The sequence below is a fragment of the Psittacula echo genome (assembly GCF_963264785.1).
Source record: "Psittacula echo genome assembly, chromosome: 7".
NCBI lineage: Eukaryota > Metazoa > Chordata > Aves > Psittaciformes > Psittacidae > Psittacula > Psittacula echo.
This window is the reverse complement of record NC_137740.1, coordinates 55,608,402-55,626,784: the sequence shown is the minus strand read 5'-3', so window position 1 is coordinate 55,626,784 and position 18,383 is coordinate 55,608,402. Positions and strand designations below refer to the sequence as shown.

Sequence of the window (18,383 nt, the reverse complement as noted above, 5' to 3'; positions counted from 1 at the left end):
GTTGGAAAGGACCTTCAAAGCTCATCCAGTCCAACTCCCCTGCAATGAGCAGAGAAATCTTAAACCAGATTTCAAGGCTCAGAAGCCTGGCCTTGAATGTCTCCAGGGATGGTGCAAGATCTTTGTTAGGTTTAGCATTTCTAAGTTAATCGCAATTTAAACCCTACGCTTCTATTAATTTCACAGAGCCCTGTAAAAGGGTGTATGAAATCACTGGTCATTAACATGTCTCCATTCCACCCTCTAGTTACTCTTACAAGAATTACTTCTAACAAGAAGTTACTCTTACAAGAGACCCATGTATGTCTCCCTGTTTTAGCTCATTTTGCAGCTAAAGTCTATTGATCCTTATTGTCAACACATACAAAAGAATACATCGTGTTTACCTCATTGTGTGTTTCAGGTTATTTGCATTATTAAAATAATACAGTTTATTTCTTTCATATTCCTTTGGAGGGCAGCAGGAGGGTTCAGGCAGTAACAGCATATTATTAAGTACCTGGCCCTACAAAACAGCCTAGACTCTGGTGACTGCCCTTCACCTTCAAGTCAATGCATCATATAGATGTGAAGGATGACAGCAGGACTTACCCAGTGCCATAAAGGCTCAAAGTCCAGGAGGTATCAGGTCTGAGCCCTGGCACAGACACCTCCCCAATGGGCTACTGCTCCCACCCCTGAGGAAGCCCTTTCAACTCTGTCTAGACCTTTGCCACCCATGCATGTGATCTGCATCTGCCTTCAGGGAGTCCATGGCTGCTGCTCAATCTGCTATTGTCACCTATGGAACTGTGAGTTCAGAAGACACAAACTAATGGCACATCCTAAGGAAGCTAGAACCTGGCTCTCACAGATAGGATTGCAACTGCTGCAGCCAACAGACAACAAAACGCATCAAAATGACTGCAAGGTCCCACTGGAGCATGCTCTTAAACAAGTTTCTAAAGGTCCCAATAGTGTGCTCACTCCCTCACCAGTATCTCTGACCAGTGACTGTCATTTCCAGCTCAGGCTTTGCAGTGATGCTGATGAGCAGTGTTAGATGCCTTCACAGAGGGTGACCCAGCCCATAACGTCTGTCACCCTTCTTGTAAAGACACTGAAGAGAAGCACGCTGGGACCTCTCACCCTGGGCTCACTGCACAAGCACTGATGTGTCCCCTCAGAAAGGCTGTCAGCCCCCCACTGCAGACACTCTGCAACCACACCGGAGGCTGCCCAGCCTGCTGTGCCCCCTTTTGCTGCCAGAAGGACAATTTGCAACCATTATGGGTTGTATTTCAGAAATTATTTGTTTTTCCACGACGGAAAACATTAAATTTTAATTGCTGGGGTTTGTGTGAGGCGAGCGGGGGAGCACAGGCTGGGTGGGTAAGGATGATGGTGAAGCATCCAGCTGATGCGAGCAGAACAACAGAGGGCACCAAAGACTCGACTGTCCCAAAACCTAAGTGATAAATGAAGCACTTCGGGGGAACAAGAGCTCATTGCTGTGTTTCAGCTGCCGGCAGCAGGCTCTTGGGCAGCTGTGCCCTGCATGGAGTAGCATGCTGCACTGGTACCCACAGCCCTGGCACATCCTCTCTCCTGCCACAACGCCTGCATCCTCGCTGCAGCCTTTCTGAGGATTAAACCACCCTGACAGCCCCACAAGCAGCAGGTAATGGCTTTTACTTCTTCCCACACCGGTGTGTGCTCTGCTCAATACATACTTTGGGGTGTGCTTTCTCACCTCATAATAGAAGCGCTAGTCTGATTGTTCACATACATGCATGAGACCAAAGATTATTGTAACAAACCTCTCCTATGAAGACCGGCTGAGAGAATCAGCCTGGAGAAGAGAGGGCTCCAGGGAAACCTTAGAGCAGCTTTCTAGTACCTACAAGAAATCGGGAGAGGGGCTTTTGGCAAGGCCATGTAGTGACAGGACAGGGGGGGAATGACTTTAACCTGACAGAGGGGAGATTTAGATTAGATATTAGGCAGAAGTTCTTCCCTGTGAGGGTGCTGAGGTCCTGGCACAGGGTGCCCAGAGAAGCTGTGGCTGCCGCATCCCTGGCAATGTTCAAGGTCAGGCTGGACAGGGCTTGGAGCAACCTGGTCTAGTGGAAGGTGTCCATGCCCGTGGCAGGGGTTGGAACTGGGTGAGCTTTAATGTCCCCTCCAACTCAAACCATTCTAATTCAGTCCTCACCTGCACACAGATGCTTTGGTGTCCTCCCTCTTTGCAGCCGCCTGTGTTGTTCCGGGGGTCTTCATCCCTAGCTTTGCTTTCACACCAGTTCCTCTTCCATGCGCACGGAGATACCCAGCTCCAGGCACGCTGCAGCACAGAACATGGGGAACTTCCGCTGGCTCTGTGCTTACATAGGGGGTTTGATGGGGCTGGGATGCCCAGCCCCAGCCCCATAGGGCTCAGCTGCTCCTCAAAGCAGTGCTATGCATGCAGAAAGTGGCTTTTTCACTACGGGATGACCACAGTTGGCTGGCAGGGAACGGCTGCAAGGTAGGTGGTACCACAATGCAGCCAAGGACCTATGAGGCTGGAAGCCCAAAAGAGCCAGGACACCCGCTGTATATTAGTTCCTCCATAAATTCCACCCTAAAAATGACTGCATCCCTGTGGTTCAGTAATGACACATCAGTTCTGGTGCTAGTGCAGGTGCTGTGCTTTCCTCTGTGGCTGCCAGATCCATCTCCCAGTCTCCAACACTAAACCCAGTTCACTTAGTTCATGCAATTGGGCGTTTTCACTGCAGTTTAACTTCTAAGTTGATGCTTACAAGCTGCTGACTTATAAGGCAATCTATTTGTAAGAGATTGTAAGAATCTGGGTGCTTTCTCTACCTGCCTCAATGTAAACGCTTCCTTTACAAACTGCAGACTAAATGTGATTCATTTTCCACAGCCTCCTTGATGGTAGCAGATGCCCTGAATATCTAAAGGAATACCAGGAGATAGTCTACGTTCTTGGATTTGTGCTTTCTGCTCTAGCAACATTTTGGTTTCCTGTCTTCGAAGGTTGAGATCAGACATGTGCACACATTCCCTTCTCTCTTTGGAGATCCGTTATCTGCTGGGGCTGGTGGTACTTTTGCTGAGCAATTCCTCCCCAGCATCCTGCAGAGAGAGGAGTGGGTTCGTGACAGCATGATATGAGCCAGCTTGTGCCTAGGCAGCCAAGAAGGGCAACAGCATCTTGGCCTGTATCAGCAACATGTCCGGCAGAGCCAGGGCAGTGATCACCCGCACTGGTGAGGCTGCACCTCGAATCCTGTGTTCAGTTCTGGGCCTCTCACTACAAGAGAGACACTGAGGTGCTGGAGCAGGGCCAGAGAAGGCCAACAGAGCTGGTGCAGGGCCTGGAGCACAAGCGTGGCGGGGAATGGCTGAGGGACCTGGGGGGATTCAGTCTGGAGAAGGCTCAGGGGGGACCTTATCACTCTCTACAACTACCTGAAAGGAGGATGAAGCCAGGAGGGGCTGGGCTGTGCTCCCAAGGAACAAGCAATAGGTCAAGAGGAAACAGCCTCAAGCTGCACCAGGGGAGGTTTAGACTGGAGATCAGGAACAATTCCTTCCCCAAAGGGTGCTCAGGCATTGGAAGAGGCTGCCCAGGGCAGGGCTGGAGTCACCGTCCCTGGAAGTGTTCACAAACCGTGTAGACAAGGCCCTCAGAGCCATGGGTTAGTGGTGGCCTTGGCAGTGCTGGGGAATGGCTGGACTTGATCTTAATGGTCTTTTCCAACCAGGCTGATTCTCTGCTTCCATGGTTGGACACAGCCTGCCCACAGCACTCACCTGTCTCCACCCAGCAGCCTGCAGCAGCATTCCTACCACCCCAGGGATATATAAAGCCACCTGAGCTACCCCCACACCTGGAAGGACTCAAGTCTGTGGAGTTTCACAAGCCTGGCAACAGCCAGAGCAAAGGGTGGCTTCAGCAACAAAGCGGGAATGATGCCCAGCTCTGCTTTGAGCTGCCTTAAAGCCAGTGGCTCTCAGATAACTACAGCAGCTGCAAAGATAAGGGACCACTGAAATGATCATTCTGCTTTGCAGACCCTTTGCTATTAGTCAAGCTGTGCAAACTAGGACTGGATGAAGGACAAGGCAGGGCTAACCCTGTAATAGCTGCAAGAGACAATTGCCTTTGTGGCTTTGTGTTAGCTGCTGGCAAGTTGCTTTGACAGCTGAGGGATAGACAGTGCTGATGAGCCTACATCTGCAGTGCAGGGGCATGAGCAGACGCAGAGCCATGAGAGCGAGGCACTGCAGCAGGACCCAGCCCAGACAACCTGTCCCCAAGCTCAGTCTCATGCCTGCCCCCTTTTCTTGCAGAGACAACCTAACATGGAGAACTGCACCGAAGATGACGACATGCAGAATGGCATTGCACTGTTCCAACTTACAGTCTACATCCCAGTGCTCTCTTTGGGGATCCCACTGAACATGATTGCCTTCTGGGTCTTCTGTTTCAAACTCAAGAGATGGACCGAGACCAGGGTGTACATGATCAACCTCATAGTCGCAGTTTCCTGCTCTTTGCCCTGCCTTTCTTGATGTATTTTACCAGGTACGAGCATCCCATAGACAACCTGTGTTTCACCATACAGAATATCTGCTTTACAAATATGCCTATGAGCATCCTGATCATCACCCTGATTGTAACTGATCGATACATTGCAATCAAGTTCCCCCTAAAAGCAAAGATTCTTCAATCCCCACTGAGATCAGCTTCTATCTGTGGGGTTCTTTGGATAATACTAATCATTTATTCCTACTTTCATCCACAATTTCTTGACAAAAAGGAAAAATTCTGCTTTCGGAAGCTACCCACTCAACCTGATTATCCATTGTTAGTGTCCATCATTTTTGGCTATTTTATTCCCTTAGTGATTGTGACTTTTTGCTCAGTACAAGTTATCAGATGTCTCAAGAAGAAGATGGTCATGAAACAAAATTAATCCAGAAAGCAATCTGCATTATTTCTGTGAACCTGTGCATGTTTGTTGTATGTTTTTCACCCTTCTTCATTGCCTTGCTCTTGCGGTTTGCAGTAGATGTTGCTGGAGCTTGTTCTCTGCTCTTGAAAGTTACAGCCTGTGTTCAGATCTGTGCATGCTTAGCAAACTCTAACTGCTGTTTGGATGCATTTTGCTATTACTTTGTAGCTAAGGAATTCCAAGAATTTCCTTCTCTGTTCCCCACCTGTATGTCAATGAGGTCCAAGAAAAACCAAAGCCAAGAATCCCACCCAGCCAGACATCAAGTCATGATATAACCAAGGTGTAGCACACTACATGTGTTAAGAGCCACCAATGCTGCTAAAGTGTGGAGGCAGAAGGAATGGGACCTTCTACAGTATTTGCAATCCTTGTAGCTATAGGTATACTGCAAAAGGGGCAACCGTCTCCAAGGGGTCTGATATTAACTTGAATTTTGTCCTTCTGTCCTCAGTGACTTGACTCCAGCTTTGACCATAGTCTTAGACTATTGTATCACAGCTTCAAGAGGGAGAACCATGTGGGGTGGAGAATAGACGATAAGGCCACTGTTTCCACCATGCACCTCTTGGTACATAACATGCAACTAAACATAGGAAACTCATCACCCATACAGCAGTACACAAATCCACTTCTGGTACTGCTATATATGTGGTCACCTAACACCAAGAAAAAACCCACGTACTACAATGCCAAACCTAATACATCTGTGCTGCTCACACCAAACCATATGCTGGTAGTGCCCTGCCAACATATATAATTTCAAAGCTTGCAGTTATCACCAAGACACAGTTATTGCTGTTCATGGAGTAAAGGCAGTGGCCTGAGACTATTGCCTCATTTCTGTCATGTAACACTTGTATGAGCCTGTGGCAACACCCTGGCATTTGTGAGAGTAAAATCATTGTGGGTATAAATAAAGCCATTACTGCATGGAAAAACAGAGCCACGCAAAAGATTGTAGGCCTCAGAACAGAGCTTTAGCATTGTGTCTATCAGGTACAAATCTGTGAAGATCTGATCTCACCCAAGCGACTGCTGTAAGCCCTGGTGACAGGTCTGCTGTACTTCAATGGGATCAACTCTTCAGTGGGTGTCCTGTCTGGTGAGAAGTGACTGCATCTGTGCAAGTGGTCACAGCCCCACGCTGAGCGAGCGCTGATGCCCAGAAAACAGCAGTGAGCAACATGAAGCAGACACAGCCCTAATCCCTCTCTTGCAATCCATGAGCAGTTTTCAGTGGAGGTTTGATGAGAGTGAGGCATGTGAAGCCCTTCTGCACAGATAGGGCAGACCCACAGCTGAGGACTTCTCGGCATTGCCCTGTGTGATGAAGCACTGCTTTGGATTTGGCACTTTTTCTCTTCCAGGTGCTTGACAATGCACAGTGGGGGTTCAACAGCTTTCCTGCACTTCATTTTGAGACATTTAACCCTGAAGGTGTCCTTGCTCATGGCAGGAAGGTTGGAAATAGATGATCTTTATCTATTTTTACCTGTAAGGTTTTTGTTCTGAACAGCAAGGTGTGTGTGTGGGGCCTCTGTCCACCCCCTTTCCCACCCTGCCACCCCCCCTCACCCCCCTTTCCATCCCACTCCCCCAAACCCTCCCACCTACCCTAACTCCTCCTACCCCTATGTTCCCTGTCTCTATGGACATGTCCCACCCCCACAAACCCTCCCTCCTATCCTAACTCTTCTTACCCCTATGTTACCATGTCTCTATGAGTGCCATTTATGATACTCAACCTAACACCTATGGTTCCCTAAGTACCACTCATGATACCCAAGCTAACACCTGTGGTAATCAAAGTGTCACCTATGATACGCAACCTAACACCTATGGTTACCTAAGTGCCACCTATGATAGCCAAACTAACACCTATAGTAGGCTAAGAACCACTTATGATATCCAACCTAACAGCTATGGTACCCAAAGTCTCACCTATGATAACCAGCCTACACCTATGGTCCCTAAGTGCCACCTATGATATCCAACCTAACACGTATTGTTCCCTAAGTACCACTTATGATAGGCAACCTAACACCTACAGTATGCAAAGTGCCACCTCTGATACCCACCTAACACCTACACTTCCCAAAGTGCCACCTATGCTACCCAACCTAACACCTATGGTTACCTAAGTGCCACCTATGATAGCCAACCTAACACCTATGGTACCCAAAGTGCCACCTATGATACCCAAATTAACACCTATGGTTCCCTAAGTGCCACCTATGATGCCCAACATAACACCTATGGTCCCTAACTGCAACCTATGATACCCACCTAACACCTATGGTTCCCTAAGTGCCATCTATGATACCCAACCTAATACCAATGATACCCAAAGTGCCACCTATGATACCCAAATTAACACCTATGGTTCCCTAAGTGCCACCTATGATGCCTAACCTAACACCTATGGTCCCTAACTGCAACCTATGATACCCACCTAACACCTATGGTTCCCTAAGTGTCACCTATGATGCCCAACCTAACACCTATAGTATGCAAAGTGCTCCCTATGGTACCCAACCTTACACCTATGGTCCCTAAATGCCACCTATGATATGCAACCTAACATCTATGGTACGCAAAGTGCCACCTATGATGCCCAACCTAACACCTATGGTTCTCTAAGTACCTCTTATGATACCTAACTTAACACCTGCGCTTCCCAAAGTAACACTGAGACTACCCAACCTAACACCTCTGATATCCAACCTAACGCCAGCTCAAGTGCCACCAACATTATCTAAAGCGCCACCTCCGCTACCAGGCCTGACTCCTACAATACCTCAAGTGCCACCTACACCACCCAGCCGGACACCTGTGATACCCAACTTGACACCTACACCGCTTGACACCTACACTTCCCAACCTGCCACTGCCTGTGCCCCTTAACTACTGCCTGTACCCCTCTCAATAGGACAACCTGCAAATACCCTACACTGTGTCCCCAGAGCGTAGCCTTACCTGCATGGGGCCTCTCCTCGGGCCTGTGTTCCAACGATGTTCTGTCTGTCTCTTCACCGTCCGCTGCTCATCCCTAAACACCCAAGGTGACCGCCACCGCCCACTGCCAAGCAGTGCCCTCCTGCATGGGCCAAGGCAGGTCTCCTCCTCATCCTCTGGTGTATCCTCACCACTCAGAGCTCGTGCTGTTTGGCACCTTGCTGGGTTGGCATCACTAAATAAAACCCACACCCTTCCATCGCTGGCCACTCATCATCATCCTCTTCATCCTCCTCTTCTCCTTCTTCCTGGCACCTTGCTGGGTTGGCATCACTAAATAAAACCCACACCCTTCCATCGCTGGCCACTCATCATCATCCTCTTCATCCTCCTCTTCTCCTTCTTCCTCCTCCTCACTTCACCTTGCTGCAAAAAGAAACCAGGGCACCTACTGTACAGGATGATGCTGGCATTGGTGTTGCGCAGCTTGTTCGTGGCCACACACCAGTGTAGCTGCCACATTCCTTCTCTGAGACAGATGGCCCTTGTTCTCCATCTGCACACCCTTCAGCCCGTGGGTAACCTGCAGGGTTCAAAGACACATGATGATGCTTAGAGTGCAATATGCTGTGGTCCCTGCCCTTCCCAACAGCCATGTCCCACACATCCCCATGTCCCTCCAAGACAAGCCCTGACACACTCGCCATTCCTTAACCAGTCTCCCCGCCTGACCTACGTGGTCCACATCAACCCTGCCAGCCATTGCCATTGTCTCTGAGAGAAACAAAACACTTAGACTCAGCACAAGGCGTTAACCAACTCTTCCTCCACACAAGGCCCTTGACCGCCTTGGCTCTCAATCTGTGTCCTCACTGAACCACTGAAACTCCCCCACACGAATAGGGAGGAGAATTACAGAAGTATAATACCCACAGGTAGAGATAAGAACCTTGTAATAACTACTGCATAATCACAGGACCACAGCACCAACCAGCTTGGAAAAGACCTTTAACATCAGCTAGCCCAGCCATTCCCCAGCATTCTCCGCTGACCCACAAAGCAGCTCCCTAAACCGCAAACATCCAGACCTTGCTCCTAAGCCCAAAGTGTTAGGACAGAAACCAGGAGCTGGGCATTTACTACACGGGGTGCCCTCCAGAACAGTGCCACCAATATGGATGTGCTCAATTACTTACACACCTAAAACTCCATCTGTGTAAAGCCTCACTGGACAGCACTCTCAGGTAACAGAGACACCAGCTCCCTATGTGCAAATGTCCAGACCACGCTCCAAAGAAAAATGGTTTAGGTCAAACCATGATTTTGGCACGTCCTACACACGGTGCCCTCTGGAACAGTGCCACCAACATGGATATCATCACTTACTTACACAACTAAAACTCCATCTGTGTAAACCTCACTGGAACACACACTTTGCTGACGCACAAACCACCTTTCTAGATTCCAGTGTCCAGACCCTGGTGCTAAGCCTAAGTTGCCAGGAAAAAGCTGGTGCTGGGCTTTGCAATCCACCCTTTAAATCACCCTTAGTGACATAAAACTCCGTCTGTGTATGAGCTCACAGGGCAGTGCTCTCAGGCACCCCATAAACCAGCTCCGTAAGTGTGAATGTCCGGACTCTGCGCCTAAAGCTAATGTGTAAAGGACCTAAGCAATTAACTGGTCAGGTTCTACACAGGGTACCCTCCAGAAGGGTGCCACCAACAGGTATATCCTCACTTACTTACACACCTAAACCTCCATCTGTGTCAAGCCTCACTGGACAGCACTCTCAGGTAACAGAGATACTAACAAGTGCGAATGTCCAAATCCTGATGCTAAGCCTGCGGTGCCAGGACATAAAGCTTGTGCTGGCCATCACCTACACGTGGTGCCCTCCGCAACACTGACGCCAAGAAGGAAATCCACCCTTGCTTAGCCACGTAAATCTCCATCTGTGTACAACTTTGCAGGGCAGCGCTCTCAGACACCCCATAAACCAGCTCCCTACGTGTGAATGTCCAAACCCTGTACCTAAACCTAATGTGCAAGGACAAACACAAACAGCTGGCCAGGTTCTACACAGGGTGCCCTCCAGAATGGTGCCAACAATACGGATATCCTCACTTACTTACACACCTAAATCTCCATCTGTGTAAAGCCTCACAGGAAAGCACTCTCTGGTGAATCACAAACCAGCTCCCTAAGTGCGTATGTCCAGAAGCTACTCCTAAGCCTAATGTGTTAGGCCAAAAACAAATAGTTGGGCATTTCCTACACATGCTCCCTTCCAGAACAGTCCCATTAATATGGATGTCCTCACTTACAAACCTAAAGCTCCATGTGTTTAAAGCCTCACTGGACAGCACTCTCCACTCACTCACAAACCAGCTCCCTAAGTGACAGTATCCACACCCTGCTCCTAAGCCTAATGTGTTAGAACAGAAAGCTGGTGCTGGCCATCACCTACACGTGGTGCTCTCCAACACCGTGCCACCAACACGGCAATCCACCCTTGCTTAGCCACGTAAAACTCCATCTGTGTATGACCTTGCAGGGCAGCGCTCTCAGACACCCCATAAACCAGCTCCGTAAGTGTGAGTGTCCAGACACTGTGCCTAAACCTAATGTGTAAGGACAAAAGCAAATAGCTGGTCAGGTTCTACACAGGGTGCCCTCCAGAAGGGTGCCGACACCGTGGATATCCTCACTTACTTACACACCTAAAACTGCCCCTGTGTAAAGCCTCACTGGAAAGCATTCTCCCGTGAATCATAAACCAGCTCCCTAAATGCAAACGGCCTGACTCTCCTCCTAAGCCTAAGGTGTTAGGACAGAAAGCAGGAGCTGGGCATTTCCTACACTTTACCCTCCAGAACAGTCCCACCAATATGGGGATCCTCACTTACTTACACCCCTAAAACTACTTCTGTGTAAAGCCTCACTGGAAAGCACTCTCTGCTCACCCACAAACCAGCTCTCTAAATGCAAACGGCCAAATCCTCATGGCTAAGCCTAAGGTGTCAGGTCAGAAAGCTGGGGCTGGCCATCAGCTACACAGGGTGTCCTCCGTAACAGTGACACCAACACGGCAATCCACCCTTGCTTAGTCACGGAAAACTCCCCCTGTGTCAAGCCTCACTGGACAGCACTTTCCGGTAACAGAGACACCAGCTCCCTAAGTGCAAATTTCCAGACCCTCCTCCTAAGACCAATGTGTTGGGTCAGAAACCATGATTTGGGCATGCCCTACGCATGGTACCCTACAGAACAGTCCCACCCATATGGATGTGCCCACTTACTTGCACACCTAAAACTGCCCCTGTGTAAAGCCTCACTGGACAGCACTCTGGGGTGACCCACAAACCAGCTCCTCAAGTGTGAACTTCAAGCGAAGCACAAAGTTCAGCCATGGCATCCGCTAAGAGTACTCCGTGCCCAGTGCTCATTGCTATGCTAGGAGATTGCTGTAACTGGGGGCTGCCCTATGCCCTGCCACCACCCCAACCAGAGCTGCTCCAGTTGGAGGGGACTGTAACGGGTTCACACTCGGGGTATGGACATTGAGGAATAATTTGGGGCTCGCTTAATGCAAAGGGGTTGACTTGGGGTTGCACGGACCTGGCACATCAAGCAGTCCCAGCACTCTCTTGATCACGGTGTTATTTCCACATCCAGCCTATGGTGCTGCAATTACTTCCATCTAACTGGTCCATCCTTGCCTGTTTTACTGTCATTATACCAGACCAGATGCTACGTTATTCCCCCTAATCCCAGTTCTGACATCCACAAATGAAACTGATGGCAAGAAACAAGATGCCAGCCTGAAAATCATTTCACTTTATTCACCTTTTTATAATTTTTCACCCCATATGCTCATATTCTATAGATTTCCATGTTGCTGGTTAATAGCCAGAGGTAATGGGGGGCGGGGGGGGGAATAACTCTGAAGCATTTGCTTCCATGCGCTTTTCCCCCTTTCCTCAGCGCTGCACAGATGTGTCACGCCTCAGGGTCTCTTGACAAAAGTGGCCTTTTTCCGCTGGGGAAAAGCTGCTGGGAAGGAAACCTTCCTCCGAGCTCTAATCCCAAATTTCTTCAGGCTTCCCACAGCTCTTTCCGTGCTAGAGCACAAGAGAGAGGGTGTTCTCCAGGCTATCCCAGCACGCCGGTCTGCCTTGAGCAGTCACCCAGCCTTGCACATCTACAAAAATGGCACAGTAATGGAAATTGCCATTAAAAGGAGGAAATAACTCGCAGTGACTGCAAAAGCAAATGTCCTGTGAGGTGGAAGAAGCCCACAGTTAAAGCCAAAATGCAGCATTAGACCTAGGGGAGGATGTAACCCTGCTAAAACACTGTGGGCAAACCACACGTAGACTCCATGGAAGGCACAAAACCTGAAGTGCCAGGGATCACAGACCATTAGCTCCTGGACACAGGGCAAGGAGAAAGGAGCTACCTTCAGCCATCACCTCAAAGAGGCATCCCAGCCAAAACAGCACAAGCCCAGGACTCAGCACTAGGATATGTGGCTATTTTTTGGCTCTCTGTGCTTGTTTTCTCCCTGGGCCTCAACTGATACATGTGAGAAATGGGGATGATAATAGCCACCTGACAGCAGCAGTCTCAGAACTATTAGCTCTGCTCAAGCAGGTGAGCTGTCTCAAGCTTACAGAAGCAGCCCTGCTGCCATTTCTTGCGCCTGAGGTCTGTTTGTCTGCCCTTAACACTGAATCCCCAGCTTGTTTCTGCTCTCTGACAGTCAGGGAGCCAGGGGAGCAGTCAGCTAGCAAATGCCCCCTCAAGCATCAACTGCAGCGCTGGGAGAGGAGGAGAGGTCTAGGGCTGGCTCTGCCACCTCAGGACAGGAAACTGGTGCTTGGAATCACCTCCACACGGTGAGCTCCACTACAGTGCCACCACCATCGTGGCAATCCGCCCTTGCTCTGCCACCTAACACCCCCATCTGCGTCCTTCCCCTCTGCCCAGGGCACTTGGGTGTCCTGGAGCACAGCTCCGGAGCGCAAACATCCAGAACCTGCTCCCAGACCCAATGTGCCAGGACAGAAAATTGGTGCTGGGCAGCACCTGCACACGGAGACCTTCAGAACAGTGCCACCAACACGGCAATCTGCCCTTCCTTTGCCACCTTAAACCCCATCTGACTACTGCCCCTCTGCTCAGTGCCCTCCGCCGTCCTAGAGCACAGCTACAGGACGCAAACGTCCAGCCGTTGTTTCCCACGCCCATAGCGCCAGGACAGAAAGCTATGGCTGACCTGCCTGGGTCAGTGCCACCAGCATGGCCATGCGCCCTTGTTTGCCACTTAAAACACCGCATGCGACCTGCCCCTCTGTTCAACAGAGCACATGACAAGACTGAATTCGGGGTCCAGAGCTCCCTAAATGGTCAGTCTGTGGGAGCCTTTTAATGCTCTTCTACACTTCCCACACTGAAAGACTACGGAGAAGAAATCAAGCGCTGAGATTTTAAACACCCCAATGAGAAACTCTCACCAAACCACGGAGAACCTGTATGCAAAACACCACTGCGCTGCAAACACAAAGCCCCAGAGCTAACTAAATGAGTAAAGAACAGCTCAGATTGAAGCCAGGCAGCATCCCAGATGCTAGCTAGTGAGGTGACACTTGATCATCTTTCATACCCTTCTAAAACACACCCGGCTGAAGTCTCTGCTAACCTAAAGGGGATCATGGCCTTGCAACAAAGCAGACAGCTGGAACAGCTACAAAATCACCCTGCTTCTCTGCCCCAGATCAGCTCCTCACCAGTCAGTTTTTCCACCCCTTTTTGTTAACTCTCATGTTAACGCTTTCCACCACAAGAAGGGCTCCCACTCACTGAGAAACCTCAACTTACACCCTTGGTTTTAATGACCTCTGTTGCCATGCGAGCACATGCGCCTCCTCCCTGGACTGCAGCCCCATCGCTCTGCCAGGAAGGCTCAATTACAGTTTGCTCTTTCATTCTTACTTTTAACAATTAAATTGCTTCCATTTCAAGGGAAACGCTCTGGAAACTCCCACAACCAACAGGGTACAGTCACACACTCAACCAGTGTATTGCAGGGTTACAGACACCTCAACCCCAGCTGATTCTCCCTCTCCACACCACCACACCACAGCATCCACACCCATTCCCATCATCCGCCACTTGCTTATTCCTTTTCATCTTTGCAAAACTGACTATGGCATTTGGATAGTGCTGTCAAATTTCAAGCTCTGGGAGGAATTCTAAGGGTGTTTAAGTTCTTTTCTCTTTTTGAAGGGTGGGGGAAGAACAAGAAAGCCCTAACTTCCTTCCCCAGTGCATCCATTTAATTGCTCTGTTCAAAACTGCGCTGGTTTTCATCTCACAGCTTGACTACTCCAGAGAAGTACATTCCTTCCCAATCTGTTCCATTCCCCCTCACGATGTGTCTCCAATCCTGACATGCTCAGTAAAATCCAGTGTTAAGTCAGTCATTTAAACAGTTTAGGAAAGAGCATAATCCTTCCTGTTTCATTACCCTGCATGTGCTGTGGAAACAGCATGACACAAACTGCTACAACTACAGCAGAGGAAGCCTCAAAAAAGTACAGCATCAAACCCAAAGCAACACAACAGGCTGCCATCAATAGCACCCCAACATTCCTCAGCTTGTCTGCAACATCTTTAACAGCAGATATTATCAGCCCTTTCCTTGCTCACAAGTAATCAATCATCCATTTGCCTCCTCCCAACTCAGCCTCCAACTGACCTGGACAAAATGCATCTTGCCAAGGCAACCCTTAGAACCTGCAGTGGCCTCTCCTCTGCATGTCCAGTTTAGAGAGAAACCACGGCAAGGCAGACTGGGCATTTCTGGACATCACTCGCAAATCCCAGGATAAAGCCTGACCGCAACAAACAGATTAACTGCTAGGAAAGGGAAGGCAGACAGGGGCCACGCTTCAAACCACTGCCTTGCCAGCTCATATTTAGAAATGCTTTTCCCAGGCCAGCAGAAACCTGCCTTTTAACCAAAGAGAGCAACGACACTTCCTTCATAACACACTTTAAGCACTCAAAGTTACTAAGCACCTATCTCACTCGCTTCAGCTCATGCAACTACATGACTGCTTCTTTCTTGTTTTCCTTCCATCACAAGCTTTCAAGTGCCAGGAAACATCAGCAAAGCCCTTTACACCTCCCATCAGATTCCCAGCACACTGGTGTGCTGCTTCAGAAGCCTTCCCAGCCAATAAAAAGGGCCCAAACTAATAATCCTTGTTATTTAGACAGAGCCACCCTTGCTTGGGATCTCTTCCAAACAGACTTCAGCAGGAGCATAAGGAACAACATCTTCTCCAGATAGATTTGAGTCTCATCTAAACACAGGTATTTTCTACAGAAAGACATGCTTTAGATTCCTCATCTGTACCTGTGTACAAAGCTAACTCCAAATTTCTCAGTTGCTTCTGGGTAATATCCGATGGTAACTTGGAAACAAAGCAGTTTTACAGGTTGTGTACAATGTACAAAAGCACACAGACATTACTTACTGTCGGATGATCCAGCTTCTGGTACGCAGGGAGCAGATGGAAGGCATCCCAGCAGTCTTCCTCGGATTTCCCCTGGTCTTGGTCTGGATGATCACATGAAGACAAGAGCAGTGACAAGGCTGAAGAAAAACAAACAAGAACTGACAATGTTAGCCCAGCAAAAGCATTACTGGAGTGCTCTGAGCCTATTTGCTAATATAATCCAGCAGCATCAGAGCTCTGCAAAATATCAGGGAGTGCCAAAAGATGCAACCACTTTGGAGAAGGTGCTGGAACCCTGAAAAATGGCTTTAGGCTTTTCTGTTCCCCCTGTTTTCCTTTGAACCCTTTGCTTACTGCCCATGGAGGGCTGATGCCACCAGCACACTCTTTTTGCTGCAGCACAGTATGGTCAATACCTGTGTAACTGACTCAAACCTGAGGCCAACAAGAACTATTTAGTGCTTACTGGTGGCAGCTGCCTTCCAAAGCAACATAGAGGAGGATTAAATAAAAACAGCAATCTGGAAAACGCAGAGCAGCAGGGGAAAATCGCTGTTCTTCCTGGTTTACAGGTGGGGAAACTGAGCCACAGACCACTGAAATCTGTCCAGAGAAGCTCTAAGAGGAGAGGTGGAGAGCTTGAAAAAGACCCGGAGCAGGGCTTTACAAAGACACAACCTGAACCTGCCTTCGATCTAAAGACCTCGCTGTGCCACCTAAAGCTCCACTGACATTGAAAACATGACTCCTGCTGCCACCTCCTTGTCACTGCTCCACTTTGGGTCTCCTAGCGATAACAATTTCAGCTAACAGCCCAATGCAGAACACAAGTGGTAAAAAGCAGCCTCTAAACTCTGCTCCCTGTAAAGAAAACATCCAGAGTCCAATAAAAAAACCAGCAGAACGCACCAAGAAGTGACCTTAGGAAACCTAAACCCCTCCTACAAATATAACACCTCTGAAATCAAAACCTTACAGAAACACTTGTTAATGCACACACTGGGAAACCTGGACTCGTCCTGGAGCTCTTCACTCAGCTGATTCCATTGCAGCAAACATCAAAACACACCAGCACAAAGCACCGCAAGACTCCAAAGCGACAAAAGACAAAACAAACCCCGGAGAACTCACCCAGCCGAAGCCCGAGAGCAGAATGAGCTCCTCCCTTCAGCACTGTGCCTTTATATCCCAGGCAGCACCCACAGCCCCTCCCTCAATGCCCTGGGGCAGGGGTGGGGCAAACCACCACCTGGGATAAAAGAGGTAGGATGAGCAGTGCTTGGCTTTTGGGCTGGTGTCTGTAGCTCAGAAGGGGACCCAGAGAGAAAAGGGCTCTTCAATAGGGCAAATCCCGGTGTGCTTTCTCCAGGAGCACATCCCCGCTCCTAGATGCCGGAGAGGGGGCACCAGAGAGGCCGTGCGCGGACGGAGCTTTAGGTAGCGAAGCGAGGGCAGGAGCTCTGTGTGTGTAGGTGATGCCTGCGAGAGAATCGCTGTTGGGTTTCCAAAAACACAAAAACTGCTCCAAGGAGCGCTCCCTGGAGCATGGAGACTCGGCAGGGAGCAACAGTTTCGGAGCCCGTTGCCTGTGCAGCCCAGAAGAAGTGAGCGTGTGCTGCCACCGTGTGTCCAAACGTCGGTACTGCAGGTGGTGGGGAACGCGAGAGAGAAGCAGCTCCGGGCGCCGCTCGCTGCTGCCATCATGTGTCGGAATCTCGGTGCTGATGGGAGGGGGGCGCCGCGCTATGGCCCCGGGCACCGCCCGCTGCTCCCATTTTCTGTCGAAAATTCAGTATAGCAGTGGGTGGGGAAGGGGGAAAGCGGCTAAGAGCCGCTTTCCGGTGCTACCGTGTGTCCAAAACGCGGCACGGCAGGCGGGGAAACAGAAGTATGGCGGCATGAAACGAATGCTGCTGCCATCATGTGGCCAATATTCGGTACTTCACCCGGTGTAGAAAGGCGGCTGCCCGTGTGGGACTGAACCAATCACAGCGGAGGGAGGGCCGGGCTACGAGTGATAGACAAGCGCAGCAGCCAATGGAGAAGGAGGAGAGCGGGGATATAGGAGAACGCAGGGGGCGGTGCTAGGAGTGATTGACAGGCACCTCAGCCAATGGCGGCCGCGTGGGGCGGTCTGCTCGGGGGTCTCACTAGGGTCTCATTTGTGATCGTAGGGTCTGCTTGGAGGACTTTGTGTATTATTTGTCATCTTAGGGTGTGCTTGGAGGGCTTAGTGTCTGGGCTGTGATCTTAGTGTCTGAGCTGTGGACTTAGTGTCTAATTTGTTTTCTTAGAGTCTAATTTGTGTTCTTAGGGTCTGCTTGGAGGACTTACTGTAAAATTTGTGATCTCAGTGTGTTCATGGTGGACTTTGTGTCTAATTTGTGAGCTTAGTGTCTGTTTGAAGGACTTAGTGTCTAATTTGTGATCTTAGGGTTTGCTTGGAGGACTTAGTGTCTAATTTGTTTTCTTAGGGTCTAATTTGTGTTCTTAGGGTCTGCTTGGAGGACTTAGGGTCTAATTTGTGACCTTAGTGTCTAATTTGTGACCTTAGAGGCTAATTTGTGACCTTAGTTTCTGCTTGGAGGACTTGGTGTTTAAGTTGTGGACTTGGTTTCTAATTTGTGATGTTAGTGTCTGCTTGGAGCACTTAGTGTCTAATTTGTGATCTTAGTGTCTTCATGGTGGATTTAGGGTCTAAGTTGTGATCTTAGGGTCTAAGTTGTGATCTTAGTGTCTGCTTGGAGGTCTTAGTGTCTCATTTGAGATCTTAGGGTCTGCTTGGAGGACTTAGGGTCTAAGTTGTGATCTTAGTGTCTACTTGGATGACTTAGTCTCTAATTTGTGTGCTTAGAGTCTAATTCTTGAGCTTAAGTTCTAATTTGTGAGC

The 18,383-nt window shown here is 49.3% G+C and overlaps 1 protein-coding gene across 1 annotated transcript; it reads left to right on the top strand.

Annotated features, from left to right (window-relative positions):
* Positions 1-4,353: 4,353 nt before the first annotated feature.
* Positions 4,354-5,284, top strand: LOC308223845 (G-protein coupled receptor 35-like; the record flags this gene model as incomplete). Its single annotated transcript, XM_080623314.1, is given in 3 exon segments — positions 4,354-4,528; positions 4,531-4,947; positions 4,950-5,284. Coding segments are annotated over 3 exon segments (927 nt in total).
* Between the last annotated feature and the right edge of the window lie 13,099 nt (positions 5,285-18,383).